The following is a 27,858-nucleotide window of genomic DNA, read 5'->3' on the forward strand; positions in this document are numbered from 1 at the left end:
GCTCCCCTTTACTTTGGGGGTTCGGCATTTATATACAAGAGAGCATAACTGAATCTCTAGGTTACAACATTTGAATAACATAAGGAATTCGGGAGGAGTTAGGAAGAGTCCAGAAAGGGAAGCTGGCTGCTGGGCTGAAAGTGGAGGCTTGGCATCCCGCAGGTCTCAGCTCAGGGAATGGGGGAGGAGGTCAACAACCGATGTCCTCAGGCTGTATACGTGCCAGCCAGCAGGCGTAGCTTCCTCTGTAATCCTCGAAGGTGGAACTCATAGTAGTGAGTCTTTGGTTCAGGCACAGAAGGCATGAGTTGAATCTTCAGTGACAAGCTCCGATGTCTTGCAGCTGAGGGACCCCAACAGTTTTGTTTTGTTTTTTTTTTCCGAGACAGGGTTTCTCTGTGTAGCCCTGGCTGTCCTGGAACTCACTCTGTAGACCAGGCCGGCCTCGAGCTCAGAAATCTGCCTGACTCTGCCTCCCAAGTGCTGGGATTATAGGCGTGCGCCACCACCGCCCGGCTCAGTTTTGTTTTGTTTTTTAATTTATTTTTATAGTGAATGGATGTTTGCCTGTGTGTATATCTGTGTGTGCCTGGTGCCCTTGAAAGCCAGGCCAGGGCATCAGAGGCCCCTAGGTCTGATTGTCTTGGGAACCCAACTTTGTTCCTGTTTTCATTTTTTTTTTTTAATCCCATTTGTGGTCTTATGAGGGATTCATAGCAGTTTTAGGATGGACCTTTCTTTCTTCCAAAAGCACCTGGGATTCTGACATGTCTGTCTCACTCTGTAGTAATACTGACTGCTTAAGTCTTGTGATCCCTGGACACAGGGTATCTAGATGTTTGTGTCTTTAATGTCTTTTAGGAACATCATCTGTTTGTTGGTTAAAATTAATGATGGTTACAGTTATTTGTGAGCCACCATGTGGGTTGTGGGAACTGAATGAACTGCAAGAGCAGACAATGCTTTTAATTACTGAGCCATCTCGACAGCAGCCCCTCCCCCTTTCCAGTTTTTTTTTTTTTTTTTTTTGAGTCGTGCCATATGTGAACAGAAGTTTGGCTTTCCTCCCATCCTGTGTGTCTGCACTAGTAGGGTTTCTAATGTTGAAAGGATTGATCATTGTGACCTTAGCAGAAAAGTTGACTTTCCCCAGTAAGTGTACTGTTGTTAGCCATAGGGTTTTTGTAGATGCTTCTTATTAAGTTGAGAAATTTCTCCTTCACAGTGCCTTTCATATTTATGTTTTGTCCTTAAGAATTGTCCTTCAAAGGCTGACTCTTACCATGCACCCTTTACCTGTGTTAGGTGTCATGATTTTGACACTAGTCTTGGTGATTCCATGTCTGCTCGGAGAGGTACATGGCAGTGCTAGGCTTTGTCTAACTTTCTGCTATGTCTGTGCCCTCAACTTTGCTGAGTCCTGCCTGCGTGTCCTAGTCCGTCCTTGTGTCCCGCAGCTTTGCTTGTCATATGTTACTTTTGCTTTCTTGTGTGTGCTTTCTTTTTCTTCCTACACAAGTATGCTGCCATCAATTTTTTTTTCTTTTTTTCTTTTTCTTTTCCGTTTTTCAAGACAGAGTTTCTCTGTATAGCTCTGGCTGTCCTGGAACTCACTCTGTAGTCCCATTGATATTTTTGATTTGTTTTATTTGTGTTTTCTTTCTTTACTGTACTGGCTATAACTAGTAAAATTTGTTTTGGTACATGAATGGACATTCTGGCTTTGTTCTTGAAAATGGGGGGGATATTTCATCCTAGTATGATGTTAGCTGGGTTTTTATTTTTTACTTTTTTTTAAAAAAAATTGGGTCAGGGTTTGATTACCCCTGGCTGGCTTGGAACCCACTGTGTATAGCAGGCAGGCCTTTTCCACAGACCTGCCTGCCTCTGTCTCCAAGTTGCTGGGGTCAGCTTCCCTTCATTATTTCTTACAGTCATCAGTTTATGAAGCATAGCTTCCCAGGCATCTTCTGGGGCCTGTACTTAGTGTTACCCGACAGTTCTTAAGAGTAGTAACTGTCAGAGTGTGCCTGCTGAGAGCCTTGTTACTGCTGCTTTAATTCTCTCATGGTGTAAGCTTTCATTTCAAAACTCTTTGAACCCAGCTTTATTCCTGTTTTTTCAGTTTTGTTTTCCCATTTGTGGTCTTTCGAGGGATTCATAGCAGTTTTAGGGTGGATTTTTATTTCTTCCAAAAGCACTTGAGATTCTGACAGACATTGTGTTTCTGACTCTGGTAATACTGTCTTGTGATCCATGGACACAGGGTATCTAGATGTTTGTGTCTTAAATTTCTTTTAGCAAACATCTGTTTGTCAGTTAAAATTAATGTGTATATAGTATGATTTTTTTTTATCATTTTCTTAATTATTCCTTGCATCTATTCCTTCATTCTTTAGATCCAAGTGTTTTCATCTGGTGTCATTTCCCTGTTGGAGGAACTTTAGAGCTCCACGGCTGTTCCTGGGAGTTAGAGAGCTGTCAGAGGAAGTGCCCTTCTCTGTTCACAGGGCAGGAAGCGACTGCTGGCTAAAGGGACTCGGATGTGAAGTCTGTTCTTAGGGAAATATTTGATAACTTTAGAGACAGTCAAGGTCAGTTTGGTCATCCATTATGAAACTCAGGTTCCCAAGTGTCTTCTGCATGTCTGGGAACCCAAGTCAGAGGCGATTGTAGGTGCAGAAGGTCATTCTCATGTTAGACTTAGTGGAACCAAAAACAATGTCTTCACTTCCTGTGGATCTCACAACTTACGGGATGAAATAAATTGTAGCCACTAAACAAAAATGTATGTGCACAAAGACACATGGAAAAAGCAGTTTCAAGAGAGCATGTCTTAAACAATTTTCATATGTGTACAAAGGTACTTTGAGGTTATTGCACCAAGTTGATGGCAGTAGTTTTATCTCTAGGAGACAGTATTTTGGTTGGTTTCTTAAAAAAATTATTTATGTTTGTATGTATAGTGCCTATGTATATATGTTTTGCCTGTTTGGAATTGAGTTGTGTCTTTTGTTAAGTACGGTCTGTTGTGCATGTCGTTGTCCTGTGCAGTGCAGGGTGAAGCATCATCACAGCCACTCCCAGGATCCCTCTCACCAGATGCAAAGGGTGCTTTTTGCATACTTAGTAATGCTTTCAGGGCCAGGAAAGGTGGTTCACTCAGTTACTGCACAGGCATGAGGTCCCCAGCACCCACATGAAAGGCAGGGACAGCAGTGCACTTCTGTAGCTGCAGCTCATGGAGGCAGAGACAGGAGGATCCTGGGAGCACCCTGGCCAGCCAGCCTCAAGAAGACACCTGACATTGACCTCTGGTCTTCACATATGCACACATATACGCATAATGCTTTTAGTGAGCAGAATTACTTAACTGTAGTGCAATTTATCACATTATCTTAACAGTAAATAATGTGTTTTATTTAAGAAAATTAGCCCACCCCAAGTTCATAAGAATGTGTTAAGGATAAATATTAATAGCTTTATTACTTATCATTTATATTTAGATCTCTAATGTAGACTAGATCTTGTGGAGGGACTAGGAGGAGGCTTGAGATATGTTAAAAATAACAAGTTATATGGTATTTTAACTAAAAAAACCATTCTCTTCCTCCTGCACCGAAGGGTCACCAGTGTTTAGTCAGGTGACAAGATTTTCTTGGACAATGTGTAAGTAGTGATGCTGATGTGGTTGGTATTTCTAGCTTTGGCATATGTCACTGATGGGTTTTGTTTTCTTTTGCAATGCCTTCTAGCAGAGCAAAACAAGGTAAACATTTTGCAAGCTTTGAATTATTTTGACCCATGAGCAAAATATTTTATTGTTGGTGTTTTCATGTTGCTTCTTTGTCAGCAGGAAGGCAGGATTTCTCCCTGTTTTATAAAAACAAGAAACTTTACCCAAGAGAGGGCCCAGTAACTTGCCGGAGTCAAGCTTGTAAGCTGACAGCTTTGAGTTGGGGCTCAGGCTTTGCATTGAAATTCTTGGCTTTGGGTTAGTCTCTATACTTGAATAGATGGCCCCTTCTGTGGTGCCATTCCTTATAACCAGGTGACTTTGAGCCGTTTTTGTTGCTGTTTCTAAAGAAACTCTTCTTCCTGGCTTCATTGAATGAGTTAAAGTTTTATTTTTAAAGGGTATTCTTAAAGAGTAATTGTACATTTTAGTCTTGTCTCTAGAAGATGTAAATAAAATGTAAATAAAGGAAATATCCAATTAAAAAAAGATTATTGATAATAAGGAAATACTTTCCAGAAACAAACAAAAAATAAAATAAAATAAAGCTGGTTAGGGTAAGAGTTGATGACTTTTACCTTTCTTTCCCTTGATTGGTTGGTTCTGTCTCTAGGAGTTTGGGTACCTTTGTGTTTGGTTAAGGTTCTGGGGAATTGGGGGGACTTTGGCTTACTAACTATAGTTAGGCTCAAGGTAGGTGGTGGGACAGCACAACACTGTCCCAGTGCTCATGGTTAGACAGTCTCAGTACAGGCAGGAGCCCTACCACTGAATTACACCCCAGCCACTAGCTGTCATCTTGGAACACTTAACATTCAAGATGTTGCCTAGGTGACCAGGGCTGAGGGAAAGGGACTCCGGGGTTAACTTTGTAGCACCTAGAGGGTCAGAAATGATGTGCACAATTATTCTTCTTATGTAAAGAACATGGGAAATGTGGGAAAGGAGCAAGGACACTGAGTCACACCTGTCAGTGTGACTGCTAGGAAGAAGGGACAGAAGCTGTCTAGTAGTTACTGTGCTCTGTAGATCTAGGGTGGCAGAATGCATAACGCAGCCACGTTCATTCTGTGCCCGTTAAAGTGCTTAAAAGGAGCTCTACCAAGTGCTGGGACTATCTTTGACAGTTTTCTTCCAGTGAGGTCGATTGTGGGGTCCTTGTCTCTTGTTTTGTGGCGCAGAAGTGCCAGGTGGCATTTAGCAGAACTGGATCTGCTAGAAAGTTAGGTACTTGGCCTCCATTTCCTCAAGACTAGAGCAAGTGGGTCAGCCAGTGTTCTTTGTGTGGATCTCTTGCTTCTCCTGATGGGCTATTTTAAGGCAGACGTGTTTTTCATTACTTAGCAAGTGGTAGCTACCATATCATAAGTAGTTTCTCCAGGGAATAGAGAGATGGTTAAGAGAACACTTGCTACGCTTGTGGGGGACCCAGGTGGAGTTCTCAGCACCCATATAGCAGAGCACAGCTGTTTACAACAACAGTTCCAGGGCATCCAGGGTCCTCTTCTAGTCTTTATAGGTACCAGACATGCACATGATGCACATACATACATGTAGGCAAATACTCACACAATAAAAATAATTCGTAAAAAAAACTTCAGAGTCTCACCAATCAGCAATAGTTGAGCTTGGCTTTACATTTTGTGGTATACAGATGCAGGGAGAGTTTTAAGGTCCAGTTAAAAATATCAAAACAAAGGGCCTGGGGAGATGGCTTAGCAATTAAGAGCACTGACTGTTCTTCCAGAGGTCCTGAGTTCAAATCCCAGCATGGTGGCTTACAACCATCTGTAATGTGATCTGATGCCCTCTTCTGGTGTGTCTGAAGACAGCTACAGTATACTCATATACATAAAATAAACAAAATCAATCTTTTTAAAAAGCCAAAGCAAACAAAAGGAGAAAAAACTGACTTATGTGTATAATAGATGTGTACACACTTTCCTGTCATCATTATCCACTGAGCAGTACAGCACAGTGGGGCATTTCACAGAGAGTTTTATGGACAGGATTTCGAGGAGTGTAGAGGTGGCTTAACAAGCACATATGCAGCTTAAGTGCGAACACTGCAGTTGTCCTTCCATTTTGACTTCTGAGATCAGGTCTGAACAGATACCGAGAGACAGCTGTGTGCCTGCATTCTGTGATTTGTTCTACATCCCACAGAGTTTTAAATGAGACCTTCTGACATCACAGAGGGAGCATATTACCTTATTACAGGAAGGCCAGGGTGCTGTATGAATAGGCTAGGGGAAAATGAGTAGTCCAAAAGCAAGACACCTGGGAACTCTGAGCTAGGCACACGCTTTGGGAGAATGCTGGTATACACTGCAGTGATCCAGTTGTCCTTGTAAATAGACCTGATAGCACCACACGTGTGCATACCAGAAGCCATGGCAGAGTTATTTTTAAATGCTGAAAGTGGGCTGGGATGTGGCCCAGTAGTGCTTGGCTTGCTTGCATGAGGTCCAAGCCAGACCCCCAAGGAAGAAGAAAAGGAAGAGCTGGGATGGAGTGATTGTGCATTAACAGTTTTGGGGTTTGGGGGGTTGAACTCAGGGTCTTATGGAGGCAGGCTTTCTGATTTCGAGCTATGTCTGCAGTGAGAAGGGAATTTTGGAATAGTATACAGAAATGAAAAAGAATGAACTGTTGGTATACTTAAAAATGTCAGTGAAACAACGTTAAGGTAGACTAAGAAAAGTTAACATAGTGAAGTTCTAGGCAGAAATGACACCACAGACCACTAGGGAGGGCCAGTAAAAGCCACAGTGAAGAGTTGGGTGCCATGGTGTGCAGCACCTGTGCCCAGCCCTCGCAGTTGAGGCCTGTCTTAGAAACAAACAGAATTTGGCAGTAACTTAAACCCTTTCCCTCAGAGGTAGATAACTTTCGAGTATCCATTGTGAAAGTTTATTCAGTATAGTTGAAAAAGTACATTTTATCCTGTTTGTGACCTGAGCTTTTCAGAGACTTAGACATTCGTTATTCAGAAGTCTGATTTGAATGGTGCTCTGCTTGCCGCAGGACTTTTGCATGCTCCTCCACCTCTGCCACCATCACCACGCCTAAAGCTTCTTTCTCTGGGAATTTGTGCTTACTCTGTGGGATAGGTGAATATTTACTTTTTCTTTTTTTAAAACTTAAAATGCTGGTTGCAGCCCATTAAATTGATTGAGTTACAGCCTGCAGTTGGAGAAGGATCCGAGAGAAGTACTGGAAGGTTTATTGTCAGGGTAAAATGCCTTAGCAACTCCTAGCCTCTAACTTGCTGCAGAATTTACAGGTTTTAAATAAGAATTGTTCCTTTTAGGTGATTCTCAAAGTGGGGAATTTTCAAAGTGAAATATATTCTCTGTTGCTCTGTAGCACTTCCCTGCTTATCTGCAGGCTAAAAGGAAATAGAGATGAGGCATTTGGAAGCAGACTGGCGGTTCTCTTGTTTGTCACACAACAGGCCTGTGGCTGCAGTTTACTAGGTTTTTTTGCATTGCAGTCTGGGAGAAGCACTAACAAAGCTGCCTATGGGGAGAAGCTGTTTCTGCTGAGCTTGTTTGGTTTTTGTTTGATTGGTTGGCTGGTTGGTTTTTGTTTTTGTTTTTTGAGAGAGGGTTTCTCTGTATATTTCCTTGGCTGTCCTGGAACTCCCTCTTAGACCAGGCTGGTCTCTAACTCAGAAATCCGCCTGCCTCTGCCTCCCAAGTGCTGGGATTAAAGGCGTGTGACACCACTGCCCGGCTTCTTAGGGCAGTTTTTAAAATGTACTTAAAAAATTTTTTTTTAAATCTTTTTTTAAAAAAAATCTTTGGATATACTTAATGGAGATCTAACTAATTGATCCAGCTAATCAATTCTTAAATGGTTCTTCCTCAGTATGAAAATTTGTACTGCTTGATATATCCTTGGAATGCTGGGTGGGCTTGCTTTGTGGGATGAAGCCAGGACCTGTGCATGCCAGACAAACGTTCTGCTACACAGATGTACCAGCTTTTATCCTTGTAGATCTGAGGAACACAGTCTGGCTAAGCTGTCCCTGATGGCTTGGACCTCACCCTGTAGGGCAAGCTGCCTTTAGACCCAATATCTTGTTTCAGCCACCCAGCCACCTGGAATTCCAGGCCCTTCCTCGGGGCCCAGTGTTGAATAGTGTTTTTAAAGGCCACATCCTCAGTGTCTGTAGTTTCCTTGTGATGATAGAAAAAGGGTGTTTAAAAAAAGATTGGGATCCTTGTAGGACTCCAGCTAGCTGAGTGTGCCCTGTTACTGAGGCCTTCATGCATGGAGGAAGAAGCTGGCTTTGAAGTCTGGTACTTACGGATGTGAAACATCAGGCCAGTTGAATAATATTTTTGAGTCGTGGTTCTGTCATTGGTAAACTCGAAGTTGTATACTTGTCAGATATGGCTGTTGTAATGAATAGAGGGAATAAATATACAGGGTTTAAAAGTTTCAAAGCCTGAGTATTGGGGGACAGTCATTAGATGGTAATAACTCTTTTTGGCTAGAGCAATGGCTTGGTGGGTAAAGGTCAAGCCTGATGAGTTTGGTCCCCGGCACCCGCATGGTAGGCGGAGGGAGAGAACTGGCTGCAGGCTACTGCCCTCTATCTGTGTGTGGGCCATGGCACTTTCACACCCACAATCTTTTTTTTTTAAAAATATTTATTTAATAATTATTATTATATGTAAGTACACTGTAGCTGTCTTCAGACACACCAGAAGAGGGCATCAGATCCCATTACAGATGGTTGTGAGCCACCATGTGGTTGCTGGGATTTGAACTTGGGACCTTTGGAAGAGCAGTCAGTGCTCTTAATTGCTATCTCTCCAGCCTGAGTACTGCCTTTCTTTTTGTTTGTTTGTTTGTTTTTGTTTTTCGAGACAGGGTTTCTCTGTGTAGCCCTGGCTGTCCTGGAACTCACCCTGTAGACCAGGCTGGCCTCGAACTCAGAAATCTGCTTGCCCCTGCCTCCCAAGTGCTGGGACTAAAGGCGTGTGCCACCACTGCCCGGCTGAGTACTGCCTTTCAAATGAGCTGGGTGAGTTTGCCCTCCCCTCCTGGACAAGTGGCAGTCGAGATAATTTGATGGTCACATTGCCATGCTACAGGAACAGATAGAAGCCCGGTATACCCTTTGTTTCCTATAATGCTCACAACAGCTGCCAGAACAAGAAATTTTCTGTCCCTGAATATCAGTAGTGCCGAAGCCAACCTCTAAGAGTCCTCCTGCTGCTTCCTAGATGGTATTGTTTGTTGGTGGGTTCAGAAAAGAAGGGTCTAAATTTTTACCCATTTGTATGTTGTGCTCTGGCAGATAGACAGGAGACAAGAAATGATTATAAGCAGGAAGTGAGGAAGGTGCGTGGGTATTCAAAGAACCCTCCTTTCCCAGAAGGTGTAGGATTTGGGGTTTCACCTCTCAGACGGGCTGACCGCATGGTTTCACTTGACAATTTGGATGTGTATAACTAACCTTGGCTTCATCCAAACCTTGGACCTGTGGGTATTTAAGAAGTAATATAAAAATGTTTGCATGCATGGTATGTGTGTATGTGCTTGCAAGTGTGCATTTGTTGGGGGGTGTTATGTATGTGTTTTTGTATGTGTATGTTGTACACATGTGTAAGTGCATAGCATGGACAGTTCTCTTAAGAGATGTCTCTATAATCCTATGTAGAGGACTTTAAAGGTGTTGGAGAAGTGGCTTCCCTTTGTGACCGTCTAAGCTGCCCTTTCCCTTTAGTCAGAGCTGCTTGTCTGAAGTCTAGAGACATGCTGACCTATCATTAGCAGAGATTACTACTGAGGGCTGCTCACCTCCACCTAGCTGGAGGGAAGCAGTATAAACTTTGAGGTCTGACTCAGAGTTCTAGTTCCTTACAGAATGTAAAGGTGACTGTGTGCGCTCATGTACAGACAGTGTTTCTCAAACTTACTTAGACCCTGGGTCCTATTTTCTCTCAGCATCTCTCATACTATGTAGGATTAAATAACATTTAGAAGTGATTCATTGGGAATGTGGTCCAGTGGTCAGTGCTTTCTATAAGAATGAGAGCCCATGTTTGAGTTGTAGAGATAGGTGGAATTCATGACACCCAGCCTCATCAGTATAGCTTGAATGGTAGTCTCTATTGTAGCTTTTCTCAAGTATCTATAAGAGAATCTGGGGCCGGGCAGTGGTGGCACACACCTTTAATCCCAGCGCTTGGGAGGCAGAAGCGGGCGGATTTCTGAGTTCGAGGCCATCCTGGTCTACAGAGTGAGTTCCAGGACAGCCAGGGCTACATAGAGAAACCCTGTCTCAAAAAACAAAAACAAAACAAAACAAAACAAAAAAACCAAAAAAGAGAATCTGGGAAATGTGTAGGGCCAGGTTTAGTCTAGCCCTCAGAGGGTTTCACTGAAATGTATACACCTAGCCTCTGTAATTTAGCATGAAGAGAAAAGCTGATATTTCTTGACAAGAGCTGCCTTCCTCCCAGCTGTATAAATAATGCCTTTGTTGTTGTGGACCAGGTGAATTAGAACCTCTCACTGTGATGATGCTGTTACTGGTGTAGTCTGCAGGACTTGGACATTCTTGCTTCTTTCTTGAGTAAGAAACATGACAGCGCTTAGGTCAGAACCAGTCTTTTCTAACCGCCATCCTCTGGCAGTGAGGAACCAAGATTCTGTCCAGATTGCAGAAGGTTTATCATGCACTATAATACCGGCCTTATGAGGGTCACAAATAATCTGGTTCTCTTGCACTTGGGTTCCCATCTTCTCTGTGCTCTCCTTGTATGGCCAGGCCCGCTTCTGTCTCTTTGCCATTTATTATTATTATTATTATTATTATTATTATTATTATTATTATTAACATTTTATTGATTCTTTATGAATTTCACATCATGCAACACCAATCCCACTCATCGTCCCTTCATATCTGCCCATTGCACTTGCAACCTCCACCCAAAAGACAATAAACAAACAAACCCCAAACCAAACAAACAAAAAAACCCCATCTCATCATGGAAGCTGTAGTGTGTCACAGTGTCAAACAGTGTAGCCTTTTGTCCATACATCTTGGCTTGGAAATATTCATTGTAGTGAGTCATTGGTTTGGTCTGATTGAAGGTCTCTGGCTTTCTGCTCCACTATCAATACTGGAACCTCACGGGGACTCCTCTCAGATGTCCCGTTGTTGCCATGTGTCACGGAGATCCTACAGCTATGGAGCTGCAGGACTGGCCCTTTCAGTGCTCCAGCAGATCATAGATGCACTGAATCTGTGTTCACTTCTCTTCTGTCTTTTGCTTCAGGATTGCCCACTGCTGCCCCTGATTTTGAACACTAGGACATACTGCTTGTTCCCCATACCCCCTTTCTCCTGTACTCTGTCACTGGCCTTCATATTCTGAGACCTTTAAGATTTTATTGAGGAAGAATTTCCCTCTCCAGCCATTCTGCTTTGCCCAGGTCAGTGAAGTTGTAACCATGTGGAAAGGAGACCCTAGGAAGCAGTGTCCTCAAAGCAAGGAAGGAGGGCGTCTTTGACTAGAGATGCAGGCGGGCGCAGCAATGCGTTCTCAGCACATCCCCTGGCCCTCTGTGGGATGAGTGATTTCCTTTGCCTAAGGTCCCACACTGAGGGACGAGGTCAGGGTTCCAGCGTCTGGCTTTGCCTCCCCTGTGTGCCCCTGATACAGACAGCAGTGGCTCATTCAGTCAATTCCTGTCAGTTGTTGCAGATTCTCCATTGCTCTGTTGGGAAGTACTCTGGGTTGGGTCCAACATTTTAGGATTTAAAAAGATAAAGGAAAAGTGGGTAGTTTGAGAAAGTTTATCCCTGAAGATGTAAACAGAGATCCCCTTGGTAATTTTAATAGAGCTGTAATGGACCTTCCAAAAACACTGCAGAACAGACGTTGGAGTTTATGTTTGGTGTTCCACCTTACGAGTTCTAGGTTTGGGATGGAACCTTAGAGCACCCTGGCCACAAGTGAGCTGTCTGTCACTCATTTCGGAGCACAACATATCCACTTCCCCTTCTCATTAAGGCTCCACTTAGCTGTTAGGTAGAAGCTGCAAAAGGGAAAACCCAATCATGTATAGTCTCCAGTTAATGGGCATCTGTTGAGCCACTAGGTCACCAGAGGGATAATTACACAGTACTTCTTTGTGTAGCAAACACAAAAATGGAAAGAAAACGTGTTCCAAAGGCAAGCCATGTTGTTAGTGACTAGTTGGGCAGTCCTCCACTGTTGCTGGGGGAGATAGTAAGGCCATTCCCCAGCACAGCTCTGGAGGGAGGGAGGCACTTGGAGGCCTCATCATTTGTGATTGCTGGTGGGTGGGATGCAGTACTGAACAGCAGGCGTTCTAGAAGACATTATGTACAGCCTTTGGGAACTTGTGAGTCTCTTGAGTTTTCTGCCAGAAGCCATAGGACAGCAGGGATGATAAAGGTTACCCCACAAGTTAGCTGCTCTTCAGTCATGCCCAGGCTCAGTAAGGGAAGACTCTGCTTACAGTTGACTTATGAAAGCTGAGTAGAGCTTGCTGACCCAGCACGGCGTGTGTGAGCAACAAGCCAGAGTTCTTGGGTTTGCATCCCTAAACTCTAGTTTGGGATCTCAAAGTTTATGTCTTATAGTCAGGTTTTGCAGAACTTGGCAAAATTCAAATAACCTGTTTTTCCCCCTTTAGAACACTTCAGTTATGGAAGATCAAAATGAAGATGAGTCCCCAAAGAAAAGTGCTCTTTGGCAGGTAGGCATGATAAGCTAGCAGATGACTGTAGATAAAGCTCTGCCTTTCCTTGTGTCCTCACTGAGAGCAGAGCCCAGCCTCTGTTTTGTGGAGGGTTGCCAGATTCAGAAGCCACCCTGCTTGTCCACCATTTCCTCTGGGAAGTATCCTTCCTGTTAGGAAAGCACTTTGGAGTTTTCTAGAAGATTCCAAAAGGACAGTATCCTAAAATACCAACTTTGTGACCTAAGATGTACCGTGTGGAAGTCCTTCATCCCGGGGATGGTGAAGGCTTAGAGCCAAGTGCAGAACTCATTCCATCCAGTCCTGCAGCAAGTACAGACCACTGCTTTTCTCCGTTTGCACCCCATCCTTCTCCCCCGCTTTTCCTATGAGGTTCTGTCCCCTTTCAGCTCAGCCTCCTTTCCTGGCTCTCTCACTTTCCCACCCATCCTCTCAGGCTTTGTGGTGGGCTTCTGGGGAACACACAGACCTTCATGGTTCAGTGTTTTTCATTAAGCATGCTGGTGAGCATTTTTCTCCTTTGTGAGGACATGAGTAAAGGCACAACAGATATAGAATACAGAAAAAAAAAAAGTGACCTGGGCTCATTTGAAAACTCTAATGTAGGTTAGTTAGCTAGAATAGTCTAAGATGATGTGGCCTAAGGTGAAATAATGGCAGCGGGGCTGCAGGGTTTGTCTGGGCCACGAGGGGTTGGGGGGCTGGGATTGCAGCTGGAAATGCACTCCTAAGCACGCATGTACCTGTTTGTCCTTTTGAACATCATGTGTAAAAGGAACATGCATGACCCTCTTCCACACTGCTCGTCATACTGCTCTTCGCTGTGACCTTTAGCTTACAGTGGCTTCCAGCTCCTTAGCATCCAGGTTCCTTCATCTGTCCATCTCCTCATTGCTTACTCAGTAGGAAACTAGAGGGTAAATGATGTAATAACCTTTTGCCCATCAAAGTGAGAAAGTGGGTGTGAAAATACTGTGATCTAGGAAGCAGGGCACAGATGTAGCCCATCATTCTGTTTAACCTACTTGTGAATGCAGATGTTCTGGAGAATTGTCAGCAAATGTTGAGTAAAGAGGACGAGCACATGGAGTCTGTGGACTGCAGTTGGCATTTCTGTGTGCAGCCTGATTCTGTCCTGGTGATTGTGTTCACAGCACCATAAAACCCTTCAGAGCTTGCCTTTGGTCCTTCCCATCATTTTCAAAGCTGTCAGTGGTTAATCCACCCTCACTGTATTTAAAGCTGGACTGCAACAGCCACACTGCAGTGCTTCTGTGCAGAAAGATATGTTGTGATTTGCATTACCAATTGCTTGTAATTAGACATTTCTATTTTCCTGTTACAATGTTGTGATACTGTTATGCTTAAAATAGCATTGACATCTCCTTTTATGTTTATCCTTTTATTTGCTGATATTTATCACAGCAAAGAATTTTTACTTTGTCTCAAGTTCTGTTGAGGCAAGTAGATGGGGAGTCTTTGAACAAGTGTCTGTTCAATGCTGCCCTCTAGTGGTAACAGATGCCAATTGAATTATCCCTCATTCCGGGAATTGGAGGTGGAATGGAGAACTGGAAATGGATGGTTAATGTAAATTAAGTGGAAGATGAGTGCTCTCTGACCTTGCCTATAAATGTAGACATAAAAACATACTTGAGATATGAAATGGAAAAGATTTTTGTCAAGGTGGGTCAGAAGTTTCCTTTGAAGTTTACAGGGGTTCTCTTTTGTGTGTGTGTGTGTTTAGTCTAGTTTAATATGAGAACATACTATTAACAAGAGCTCTTCATTCCATGTAAGATGTTGGAAACAAGTTTCTAATAGAAGTAATGAACATTTGTAGTTCACCACTTCAGGTCTGAAAATTCTCTCCAGTCTGACTTTCTGTTAGTGTATGCACGTAGACTATGGCTTGGCAAGGGTACAACAAAACGCTGATGTGGCCAGATGGTGGCACACACTTTTAATTCCAACACTCAGGCGGCAGAGGCAGGGGGATCTTTGACCAGCCCGGTCTACAGAGTGAGCTCCAGGACAGCCAGGGCCACTCAGAGACACTCTCTCAAAAACCAAACCAAACCAAAGACCTGATATTATTTTAGATAGCATTATAGTGGTCGTGGCTGTGAATCTGGGGATGTAGACTGCTGTTGTGATGGGGGAGGGTGTGTGTGGTTGCACGGGTGTGAGTGTGCAGATGTGTCTGGACATGGTCTTCTGTTGTCTGGTTGCAGTTCTTAGCCATTGGAACAAATATGGAAGGGAGGGTCAAATTATTAGGAGAAAAGGAAGCTTTATAGATTGATTTACTTTTAGGCCCCTCTTCTATTTAGATAGTGGGGCTTCTCAGTGTGATCTCCTGAAATGCAAAGCTCTCATCCAGACAGATAGAACCAGAATCCGTGTTAACAGGCACTCAGCTGCTCTAATGCATGCTCAGGTGTGAGAACCATTAGTATTGATGCACATCAGCCCAACCCCGCTCTGGTTTTGATTGCTCATGTGTGGTCAGCTGCAGTCTAAACACACTAAATGAAAAATTTCACAAGTGGGACAGCATCCGTACATATTATAGTATATTGTTTTAAGTATTGTTATTGTCAATAATTTTTGTTATGCATAATTTATAAGCTCTGCTTTATCATTCGCGTGTGTGTATATGTATGTATGTATGTATGTGTGTGTGTATGTATGTATGGGTAGAAACATGTAGTGTTTGGGTCCATGGTTTCAGGCTATCTACCTGAAGTTTTGGTAATATCTTGAGAATATAAGAGTGATATTAGCTTTTAATTTTAAAGTAGTAGAGACAGACTACTACTAGCCAACTAGATGCTGTCTTACCAAGTTGGGCATTTAGTACCTCTAAGACGATCATCTCCAAATGTTATCTAATGGTGGAGTGGTGGTATAGTACGACATGGGGAATAGTGAGCTAAGACACTGGTCAGCTTTAGAAACAGCTGCAACTGCAGTAATTCCCATGGTTGTTAATACATCTTAGTTGTGTAATGAATGGATGAACAAAGAACTTAAGGACAAAAGGTATTTCTAATGAAATTGATTAAATGTCTTTCCAGCTAATTATTGTTTCTTTGTTTTTCCAAAACAGATAAGTAATGGAACGTCATCTGTGATTGTCTCCAGAAAGAGGCCATCAGAGGGGAACTACCAGAAAGAAAAGGACTTGTGCATTAAGTACTTTGACCAGTGGTCTGAATCAGATCAGGTGGAATTTGTGGAGCATCTTATCTCACGGATGTGTCATTACCAGCATGGACATATTAACTCTTACCTGAAGCCCATGTTGCAGCGGGACTTTATCACCGCTTTACCAGGTAGGTAACTGCACTTCTCACAGTTGTTGGGCAGTGCAAGATGCCTGGCGCTTACCTGGTAGTACCGGGTGGGGTCTGTGAAGTGAATGGCAGAATGGGTGAGAACACTGTGAGCCTTCAGTCTGGACAGCCACTGTATTTTTTAGTTAGATTTTAATCCTTTCTCAAGTACCAGTAGTAAAATACAGTCACTGAATTTCTAGGAAATGCAGGCCATTTCTGTGATTGATCTTGCTGTGTATTAGTCAGTGCTGTTGCTTTATTTAGTTGCTTTTCTGTTTTTAAAGATATACTATTTTTAATTTTGGTATGTAGACAATCTGTACTTCACATGTAATTTTAAGAATGGAGCTAGGCATGGCAACTCATGCCTGTTCTCTCAAAACTCGTTAGGCTAAAATGGGGGATTATTTTGAGGCCAGCCAGGGAGAGACATATAAAAGAACATGCGAGCGCGGACACACACACACACACACACACACACACACACACACCCCTACTTTTCTTTAAGTCTTAATCTTGGCAAGCCTCAAAGAGTTGAGAGACTGTCCCCTGTTTGAAGTGATAACTTAGGCAGTGGCCACGAAACCGAGGAGACTGGTGATGTGTCTTTGTTAATGTTTTTTCTTTCTTTTTTGTTTCAATTCATTTATTTTATGTGTATGATTGTCTGCATGTATCTTATCTGTTTGCCCATGGAAGTCACAAGAGTGTTGGGTACTCTGGAACTGGAGTTAGAGGTGGCTATGAGCCACTGTGGCTGCTGGGAACCAACCTGGGTCCCATGCAAGAGCAGCAAGTGCTCTTAACCCCCAGGCCATCTCTCCAGCCTGTTAACGTTTGTTGACCCCTTAGCAAAGGAAGCCCCACCATCCTCTCTCATGCATGTGTGCTTATGGGTAGTTTTCTGGTTAAGTTTTATTTGTATTTACGACAGTTTTAGTCCTGAGCAGTCTTTTTTCTTTTTAGATTTATTTATTTATTTATTTATTTATTTACTTACTTACTTACTTTGTGTATATGAGTACACTGTAGCTGTACAGGTGGTTCTGAGCCACAATGTGGTTGCTGGGATTTGAACTCAGGACCCTTGGAAGAGCCATTTCTCCACCCACCCCCCCACCCCCCGAGCAAAGTCTTTAGAAAAAAGTATAGAGAACTCTTGTGTTCCTACCTGTGCCCATACCTCCCACAGCCCCGCATCTGTACTGACACTGTCCTGCTGCGTTTGTGTTCATGGGTAAACCTACTGGTAAATCATCATCCCCTCCCTAACTCCATATTAGACATTAGAATTTCCTGTCCAGGCACATCATGGTGGGGCTGGGTGACACGCAAACCTGAACCTAGCACTCTCTTGGAAGGTCTTTACTTCACTCTGCTTTGGCTTTTAACAACTTATACTTTTCTCTCATTTTGAAATGTTTCATCTTCAGTTTGGATGGTGAGATAATAGATATATGACTTCTGAAGAGAATGCTGGTTCTCCTTTGACAGTGCAGCGCTTACTGGTGCCATGCCATGCCATGCCATGCCAGCACAGGTCTAGGAACCTCCCAAGATGGGTCAGTGCTACTGCACAGCCCTGCCTCAGGAGTAGCAGGTTTTCCGCCGATGGTGCTTTCTTTCCTAGCACACAGAGGACCTGACTGAGCTATGAGTCTAGCCTGGAACTTGGGCTACAAGTGACAAGAAAGCTTATAATGTCTTTGCACTCTTCTTTCAGAATTTGGGTGTTTATTTTCTACACTTTTGAGAGTATAAGGAATATTTGAGAGTTAGCTGATAAAGGCTTGACTCTGCTGATCTTTCAGTGACAGAATGCTGTCCTGTCTACCATTAGTTGTCTTCTGTATGTCTAGAAAAGCAAGTAGGAAAGGAACCCTTTCCACCCAGAATTACAACATTTAATTGCTTAGTCCAGTTTCTCATTAGGCAGATTATAATGACAAGGATCAGAGAAATTGGATGACATTTCCTTTGGTCACCTGGCTTGTTTGCCATGTGCTATTGTAAAATGATAGTGGGCAGATATTGGTTCAAAGTTATCACAAAAGGTGATAGGATTACTCTGGGAGAGTCCTTAAGTGGATCATGAATATTAAATAAGTAGATCATAACTGTCTTTGTTTGCTGTCTATTGTTGTGATTAAGCATCTTGTTCAGAAGCAACTTAGAAAGGCCTACAGTCCTCCATTGAGGGAGGCAGAGACCACGAGGACCACTGCCTACCAACTGACATGCTCACTTTGCTTTCTTTCATAACTCTAGCCTTTGTCAAGTTGATAAAAATTCTAATCAGGAGAGTAACTCAATTCACATTTAGTTATGGAGGATGTTAAGAAGGGCCTTTCGTTATGAGAGAGAAAGGTATAGGTGAATGGATTCTTGTGCTTACCTCCTCTGTACGTTGCTGGAACTCCAGAGCCCTGGCATTATGCTGCACCAGGAAAGGTTAGGAAGTCTTTCAAGTTGCTGATTGTACTGTTCTTCATCAGTAACTACTAACGAATGAAGCCAAACCCCCATTCTTTCAAGAAAATGTGTTTAATGTTTGTTTCTCTTGTTTTGGTTTTATTTTCTTTTCTCTAATTTGCTTTCCAAATGGTTTAGATGTGGGCGATTGCCCTTATGTTTACTGAAAAGCCACAAGGTGGCACTGTTGCAGTTCCCCTGATCGTTTTCAGCAGCCCCTTCTGGGGTGTGCACAGCCTTGGAGAAGAGGCAGAACAGATGAACATGTGTTATGTATATAAATATGGTTAGTATAATTGCATACAATTCAGTTTTCATTACAGCGAATTTTAAGGCATTGTCCATATCTCTGTTAACGTGGAATTTTGTGGTATTGAATGTTGTATGAAATGAATGGACTGTTGGCTGGGACATGGAAATATTTCTGTTAAAATGCTATTTGTCTTAACAGGATTTGATCTGAACATATATACATATGTCAGTATATTTCATACATGAGAATCTAATAGCCAGGGACAAGTTGGCCCAGCTGATTGTATTTGTGACTAGTAGACTTGGATTAAACCTGGCATTAGTTCTTCTCCCAGACCTATGCTGGTAGAGCATTATGGGGAAGAGAGGTGTGTATGCTCTTATTGTAGATTTTATAAGATGTAGAAAACTTTCAGTCATTCTGCTAGTTCAGTATTCGATCGTTCAGTAAGTATCTGGAGTTTGGATTTTTACTGTTAAGATTGACAATCATTTTAAACTTTTGCTTGTGAAAACATTAGTTCTAAAAAACTGTCTATAGTGTTGGTTTTTTAAAAATGCTTACTGTGAACATTGTACCTGTCAGTATAAGAAAAGTGGAAAATGTTTGTGGTCTCTGGCTCCTTTTGGTTCAGTGGAAAAAGTGATAATTATGATACGCTTTTCTAAAAATTATGGTAAATGTTTAGTCTGCAATGTCAATTTCTGCAGGCTAAGTTTGTGGTTTGTAAGAACTGTTGTTAAAGGGAAAATTTATACCATTTAAAATAGAGGCAGATTGTACTTCAAAAAAGATGATAAGTCTTGCTGATCAGTTTGGTGAGGTATATGTGCGATTAAAAATGTTGAAATGCTTAGCTTCCTGCCCTCAAGTAAGGACAGAAAACCATCACAGACTATATGATAGACCAGATCAAAGACCGTCATAGACCGTCATAGGGACAGGAAGGAATAATCCGAGGCTTCAGGTTGGGTACAGGGCCAAAGACCCAGCATCACAAGTGGGGAGTGTGAGCATTGGAACTTGACAGCCCCAAGGATTCGGTACCAGGGTCCACACACAGCCTGTCCTCATCTATGTGGGCACAGTGGTAACCTTGTAGTGGGGGAAGACTAGAGACAGCATGTGTCTCCAGGATGCCTACCACCTAGTGGGTGTGGCATGGAAGGGTTTTCACTTCATCATTTGGTTTTCTGGATAGTGTAATGGGAAGCTTTGGATTTGTGACCTATGCTTATTTTCACTTCTTTTTTAGCTCTTAGAGTCGCACATAACCAGGAAAGGCTTCGACACTGGTTGTAGGTGGTTGTTTTATTTTAAAAAGGTTTTTAACTTTAGGTTTTATAACCAAAGCTGTGACTCATGAAGCAAGGGGCAGCAGAAGTGGGGGTTGGTGGGTTCTTTACAGCTGCTCTTTGAGGGTCTCTAAACTACTGGAAGTTACTGTATGATCTAAGCAGCTGTGTTAAGCTGGCCTCACCAAGGGCACTGAACTGACATCACACATTTGAGGTTCGTTTTGGTAATGGTACATTTTACACTTTGAACTTTGAAATTGGTGCTTTTTAATTGTTTGAGTTTATTGCTGACATTTTTCTGGATTCTCATGAGGTGCCTGCAATTAGCACCAGCAGCACTCTGAGAAATGTGCATGCACTATCAGGCTGTATTCTGCTGAGGTAGTGATGTATCCTCTTGTTGCCTTAGGAGGGGGATGGGGGCTCCATCAGTATGCTAGAGTAATAAGAGCCAGACACACTGCTGAGGAAAATACTTAGTTTAACACTTCAAAGCCCTTCAGCCCTGGCTAAAGATCACCCAGTGTTCATTCCATAACCATTGTTTTCTTCAGTGGACTTGAAACCAGAAAGCTGCACAATTCGTATGGCTCTTCAGTATGACTGCTGAGGCGTCTTGTATTCAGTGGATCAAGGTGCCCAGAATAGAACCTTTGATTCTTACTCTTCTCAAAATGCTTTGGGAATGTGGGCCCACGCTAATAGAATGGAACTTAGCAGAGATGGCAGACACAGCTTTAGTTAGTATCTCATGGTTGCAGGCTCTGGCTCGTCAGTAAAGTGGAAGTGAAGACTTCGTAGCCTCTTCAGCATTCATATCAGTTAAGGAGATTTGAAGGGAGAGGACAGGAGAAAATTAAAGGCATTTATTGAATACCTGTTATATATCTGGACCTTTAAGTCTCCTAGTAGCCTTCCCAGTAGATTTGAGAGATTCCTTCCCTATAAAATGTGGATATTTAGAACACTTACCTTGGAGAGTTACTTTGCAGATTAGCTTTGAGATAACTACTTTAAGCACTTAATATTGTTCCTATGTTATGGACTAATGATATTTAAAAAGAATAATATTTTCTTATGGCCACTCACATAGCAGTTGACTGAAACAAAAATCTGGTATGACAGCCATTGCGTTTCCATAAGACTAAATCATGCTGCCTCCTGTAAGGACAACAGGAATTTAAAGTAGGAAACCTTAGGTGTCACTAGGGCATTGTTTAAATGAGCTCATGGCATTTGGAAGAGGAAATATGTAAGGGATTTGCTTATGCAAAATTTATTAATGGCTTAGTTGTGTGAGTAATCAGTGAGGAGGAAAAGATCCAAGACTCCTAGGGTACCCTTGCTGTAAACCAGTAGTCCCCCATTTGTCAGAATTAGGTGACATTCCTAAGAGATGGAGTCCTAGGCCGCCTCCTCCAGAGGCCGATTCAGCAGGAAGTGTGCTGTGTCCATTCTTTTGCTGTGCTTTTGAAAGTCAGTGACCCTAGTTGATTCCAGTCCAGTCCATGGCTGTAGTATCTCATTGTTGCAGGCTCTGGCTGGTCAGTAAAGTGGAGTTTGAATGCTGTTCTCCTGGTTCTTCACAGGTCATGGGACCCTGCCACTGAGACCTGGAAAGGCTGCTGTCCTTCTGCTGCATGTTTGCCTTTTTGTTTCATCTTTCCAAGAATAGAGCATTTGAAAGGGGAATTGGTTAGGGCATGTTTATAACCAATTAGGAGGATCCAGTTAGTGGGAGAAAGTCATGGGAGTCTTGTAAAGTGACTGTTAACATCCTGTGTGGGAGGAAGTCCAGTGAGCCCCCAGCTTTAGAGAAATCCAAGAAGAACTAAGTGTGTTACCCTGTGGCTAGAGAAATGTGATTAAGCATGATTTTAATGTGATTATAGTAAGTATAGACTCGGCTTATGGCAGCTGAGAGATTCTGTAATTTGAATCCATAGTTGTAGCTGTGGTGTGGAGAGAGAGGCAGACCTGTGTGACTACACATAGAAGATGTAGGAGAGGTGCACATGAACATGTGGCTCACAGAAGGTGTCTGGGCTTTGGAGAATGGTCTCAAGAACACAGAGTTGGACATCATGTCAGATTGTCCAGATAAGGAGAATTGCAGACAAAATATCCAGCCATCTGGAGGGGACTCAAGAGGAATGTAGGGATAATGTGCTGGAAGCAGATGGCAGGATAGTCTGTTTCTACTCTGTTTTTACTTGTTCTTTCTGTCTCTTAAAACAATAAGGGGGAGCCAGGCTGGTGGCTCACGCCTTTAATCCCAGCACTTGGGAGGCAGAGGCAGGCGGATTTCTGAGTTTGAAGCCAGCCTGGTCTACAAAGTGAGCTCTAGGACAGCCAGGGCTATACAGAGAAACCCTGTCTCAAAAAAATCAAAACCAAACCAAACCAAACCAAACAAAACAAAACAAAAACCAAAAAAAACAATAAGGGGGGAAAAAGGTGTGGTCCAAAACGAGCTGGGGACTGGTGTTCAGAACTAGGAAGGAAGTTCTGAGAAGTGACTGAGTGTTGGTGCAGCTGGGCTCGTAGTCCTGCCTGATGGTCCAGGGCAGACTGTCGGACAAGTCTCCAGGTTTTAAGAACTGGGGAGGTATTTGTAGGATGCAGCTGTTCCATTGGATATTGCTCTTCAGCTCATCTTAATGTAAACAGTTAATTGGTGACTGAAAAGATTAGAAAGGGTGAATGTAAGATATGAACGAATTCTTGTTTTTAGAGCAGGCAGTTAATTTATTAATGTGTGTTTTGTAATTTTTCTCCCATGAGCATGGATTGTATATTTTAAGAAGGGACCCAAAGCAACTGTTGCCAACTTGCAAATGAAAGGTTGCAGAACTAGTACGTACCAGCAAGAGGGAGAGCTAGATTCAATTGGCTCCTCATCTGGGTGCTCTTATCAGAATAAAAGTCAGAAGGTGATCTAAAGATGGCAGTATCCTCATGGGAGCTTCTCCAGATGTTCCTAATGGACTGAAGTGACAGATTTGGACTAGACTATTCAGATGTCTTACAGAGCTGGTGGCTGAGTTTTGGGAACCTGGAGTATTACCAGATTCATCAGGAATGGCCCGCAGAGGAGAGCTGCTGTCCTGGGTGCTGTCCTTGGTTCTGACCCATTTCCCATGCTTGTACTTAGCTGCGGGTAAAGATAGTCTGCTCTTTATGTAGGTCTGCCAAGGAATACTCCTTTCTGGATGCTATAACTCAGAGTTCTAGAGACGGCAGTGACTGGGTCACATGGAAAATTTGAAGCTGAATTATAGTAGAGATAAGCATAAAGTGCTGCTGAACCTGTCCCACCAGTGGTCAGATGTAAGAGTTAAAGGGGATTGTTTTAATAGCAACTGGGGAGAAGGACATAGATTTTATTTTAACTTGTAAGCGTCTCAGGAGTCTGCTGTACTGTGGCCATTAGGGGAAGGACATGCCAGTCTGTGATTGTAAGCCCCAAGGTAATTCAGGTAAACAGGAGAGCAATGGTGTCATGGGGCCTCAGGATGGAGCTGGGTCTTAGATCTAGTCCAGCATAGAATTGGTGTATGAAAGGCTTGGAAGCTGTCATTAGCAGTGTGACCATGTCATTCTGAAACATTGGTAAAGCTTGCCTGCTGGCCCTCTTCCTCCAACTAAAATGTCAGGGATGGGCACCCACTATATGTGGGCTGGAAAGAATTTCTTGTTTATCATTTTGTGTCGATGTTCTCACAGCTAGAGATTCTTGTCCATGCTCTGCAGAGAAGGAAATGGAGGCCACAGCTGCTGCTAACTGGGCAGAGTTGCTTCAGGGTTTGCTTTGCTGATGTTGAGGGTTCTTAGCCAGCTGCTCAGGACAGAAGGCGGTCTCTGTAACAGGAAGGTGACATGATGGACAGAAACACTTTTATTTTTTAAGATTTACTTATTCAATATATGTGAGTACACTGTCGTTGTCTGCAGACACACCAGAAGAGGGCATTGGATCCCATTACAGATGGTTGTGAGCCACCATGTGATTGCTGGAAATTTGAACTCAGGACCTCTGGAAGAGCAGTCTGTGCTCTTAAACGCTGAGCCATCTCTCCAGCCCGATGCGTACACTTTTTATTCTTCACATGCCTTAAAAAAATGGGTCAGTCTTACCTTTTGGCCCCCGTGGCCATCAAAAGTTCATGATGGAGTGTGGTTTATTGCTTGTGTTCATGAATATGAGCAACAAGCCCAGGCTTTGAAACAAGAAGTCTTCCCATCCTGGCTTCACTACAGAACACAGCCCAAGAGAACTTTGGTTTTAACTTTGTGAGAACCATTGGCCTGTAAAGGTTTGGCAGAAAATTGGGGATGGGGCTCTGAAAATTCCCAGGACAGCTCTCACAGCAAGAACAGCTACTGCCAGCTGTACCTGTTCATGAGCCTTCCCACACCTTGTGCCTGCATGTTGTACCAGCCTCAAGGTTTACTTAGTTTTTACTTTAAAAGAAGGGCTGGTCTGTCTGTCCACTGCCCTATCCATTCCTTTCATTGCTTTTCTGTTTTGTAGAGCAAGGCTTAGATCACATAGCAGAAAACATTCTTTCCTACCTGGATGCCAGGTCTCTGTGTGCAGCAGAGCTGGTGTGTAAAGAATGGCAGCGTGTGATCTCAGAAGGGATGCTTTGGAAGAAGCTGATCGAGAGGATGGTGCGCACCGACCCTCTCTGGAAGGGACTCTCAGAAAGAAGAGGCTGGTAAGTATGGGGGCCTTGTTTTGAAAAAGTTTCCTTGCTGTGCTGTCAGCTTGATTACTCAGGGCAAATATTTGTAAATGTGTCAGTCTGTTTAAACAAGGAAGAAAAATGATAGATTAAAGCTGTTAGAATTTCTCCTTCTGACATGGATTTGATATGATAAAGCCTTTAATACCTCAAATGGGTGATACATTCGTCTTTTTAAAGCTATAAATTTATGCTTTTTCCCATCACGAAAAGTTAAGGAAAAAAATGTGAAGAGTTGGAGCTAGAGAGATCCCTCTCATTGGCTGCTCATTCAGAGGACCTTGGCTCAGTTCCCAGCAACTATCTGGTAGTTTACAATATTCTGGTGCTCCATTTCTAGAGGATCTGATGCCCTCTTCTGGCCTCCACTGGCACCAGGCACACATGTGGTACACAGACATATATGCAAGCAAAACCCCCATACATAAAACAAATTTTAAAGGAAAATATGAGAGTCTAGTAATGTTACTTATTTGTTTTTTTAAATTGCTAGGGATTGAACCAACTGCTCTGTCACAGAGCTATTCCAGAAGCCTGAGTTAAGGCATTTCTGTTTTTATTACTGCTCATGGGGAAGAATGGAAATACAATGTAGTTTTCTAGGGAAGCCCGTGAGCTTAAATGCAGTTTTTGATAGTCCTGTGCAGTGTTAGCCATCTAGCTCAGTGGACATAATGAAAGTTACAGAGTCACAAGACTGGGAGGGTGGAGGGTGAGGCTGCATTTTCGTGATGGGAGGAAATCTAATGTGAGATAAAACCTTTCACAAGCTTCGTTAGCACTTACTATTCATGTGGGTGCTGTATAACATAGAACACAACAGGAGGAAGGCACAGTCCTAGGGAGGAAGGGCTGAGTTCTGCTAATGGGCATGAGGAATTTTGAAAAGGGATAGTAAGCTAATTGTTCTCTTGGTGCTAACTCTAGCATGAATTTTTCGTTTTTCTTAGTGGATAAAACCATTAAAATATATTTGATAGTGAAAGTGTAAAATCCAGTGTGAAGGTTCACAGCTTCAAAATGCCTATTGTAATTTTTTTCTTTCTTTCCCTGAGACAGGGTTTCTCAATGTAGCCCTGGCTGTCCTGGAACTTACTCTGTAGACCAGGCTGGCTTTAAACTCAGAAATTTGCCTGCCTCTGCCTCCCAAGTGCTGGGATTAAAGGCGTGCGCCACCACCCTATTGTAATTTTTAAGAGGTTCATTAAAATGTATAGACTTGGGCTGGTGAGATGGCTCAGCAGGGAAGAGCACTGACTGCTCTTCGGCAGGTCGTGAGTTCAAATCCCAGCAACCACTTGGTGGCTCACAACCACCCGTAATGAGATCTGACGCCCTCTTCTGGTGTGTCTGAAGACAGCTACAGTGTACTCATATATAATAAATAAATCTTTAAAAAAAAAATGTATAGACTTAACAACTGGTTCATTTCAATGTGTCCTGTTTTTTATTTGCAAGTTTTTACTAATAAAGTTTAGAGGGGGAAAAAATCTCTAAAATGAGAGTTTAATTATTTGTGTGACAGTACTCAGAAAATAAAAGAGACCAGCATTGTGCCAGAACTAGATTGTTTCTAGCATGGAAACTATAGTTCATTAGAAGCCCTCCTTTTGAACTGTTAACACTCAGTGCAGGGAAAAGACACGAAACTCAGGCTATCCTTATAAGCATGCTTAAGTAAAATCCCTACTTTTATGTGCAAAAAATGTAACATGTGTTTGTTTTCATTTGCCAGGGACCAGTACCTGTTTAAAAACAGACCTACAGATGGCCCCCCCAACTCATTTTATAGATCATTATACCCAAAGATTATCCAGGACATAGAGGTAACTGCTTACTTAATTGTCTCACACTCATGGGATTTTGTTCTCAACTTTTTATATTGTTTTTAAAGTCCTTTTGTTCTAAACTCATGGAACTCACATGTTTTAAAAGTTGAGTTTTGGAAATAAATGTCACAGCGTGTAATCTATAGCTGTTCTTCAGAGCTGATCATGCCTTTTTATAGAAATACAGCTTTTCTAAAACACAAAATGCTTCTGTAAGGCTGCCAGTTAATTAAAACCTTAATCCAAGATAAACTATATTCTAATTTGATAAATTTTCCACAATCCAAGGCCCAGTTTTTAAGGTAAACATACTTTTATATTTTTGAGCCATCTTTGTGGAAGGCATGTGTGTAGTCTCCTCTTAAGTCATGCATAGTTTTTCATAAAAATGACTCAGGTTATTAAGCCATTATGAAATGGGCTTTGTGAAGCAGGGTATGCTTTGGGGCCATTGTGAAGTTGAGTGTAACTTCAGTGAGCAATAGAGCTCTGTGCTTTTGCTAAGAGATGTTAGCCATGTTCGATGTTGTCATTGTGCTCTAATTTACTTTTATTATTAAGCCCTTTCCCTTAAACCAGGATAGACACACACACACACACACACACACACACACACACACACACACACACCTTCATTAACTCTTTCACATATGTTCTTGTCTGTTCTTGGTTTCTCCACTGTTTCCTCTTTGGCAGAGAAGTTGAGCTTTCGCTGGCCAGTGCTGCATCTCCCATAACGTTACAGCCAGTTTCTAAACTGTGAAGTAATCCTCTTCCCCAGGTGATGAACATAAAACTTATTGTGCCAGAATTCGTTAATGGAGAAACATGTGCCTCTGGAGTTCTTCCCCCACCCCTTCTCAGGCAGATGTGAACTAATGGATCCATCCCATTAATGGTTCATCTGTGTGTGACCGGATACCATTATTTAAAAGAGGAAACTCTTGTCTTGAGTGTATGCTCTCTAAACGACTTAAAAACAAACCTTTTAGGGAGGGCTCAGTGTTCAACCATTGCCACATAAAGTTTAAGAATTAATTGACCTATTGTTCAAAAAGGACTAATGTCCTGCAGAGCTCTGTGGGTGACTTAGAGCAGACTGTCCGTACAGGTTAGGGGCTGTGCATTTCAGGAGGGAAGGGGCTGCTCTAGGTCGGTGCACCAAGACAGTGTGTGTATGCACATCATGGAAATGCCCTTCTGTCTTCGGCAGAGTTAACTGTTGAGAGACTACCCTACTTTCTATGAATGGTCTCAAGCAAGCATTGCTTCTAAGAGGATGTTGTTTAAAGCCGTTCATTAATAAAAAGGAACTCGGAGAACCTTTATCAGATTGAGGTTTGGTGATGTAGATTATTTTATTTAGTTGTCATGACTACTGTTATAATTGACAGTTTGACAGCACTTACCATAACCATTTCCTCAGG

The 27,858-nt window shown here is 42.6% G+C and overlaps 1 protein-coding gene across 8 annotated transcripts in view; it reads left to right on the forward strand.

Annotated features, from left to right (window-relative positions):
- Fbxw11 (F-box and WD repeat domain containing 11) overlaps positions 1–27,858 on the forward strand; it is a 99,437-nt gene that overhangs the window by 50,353 nt on the left and 21,226 nt on the right. For 4 of the 8 annotated variants that reach the window (XM_031354424.1, XM_031354421.1, XM_031354425.1 and 1 more), the window contains 4 exons: positions 12,425–12,487; positions 15,603–15,828; positions 24,389–24,575; positions 26,338–26,428. In XM_031354424.1, coding sequence (XP_031210284.1) covers positions 12,425–12,487; positions 15,603–15,828; positions 24,389–24,575; positions 26,338–26,428 — 567 coding nt within the window. The remainder of the gene's footprint in view (positions 1–12,424; positions 12,488–15,602; positions 15,829–24,388; positions 24,576–26,337; positions 26,429–27,858) is intronic. The other 4 variants (XM_031354422.1, XM_031354427.1, XM_031354426.1 and 1 more) reach the window with 1 other exon arrangement.

The sequence above is a fragment of the Mastomys coucha genome, unplaced genomic scaffold (assembly GCF_008632895.1).
Source record: "Mastomys coucha isolate ucsf_1 unplaced genomic scaffold, UCSF_Mcou_1 pScaffold5, whole genome shotgun sequence".
NCBI lineage: Eukaryota > Metazoa > Chordata > Mammalia > Rodentia > Muridae > Mastomys > Mastomys coucha.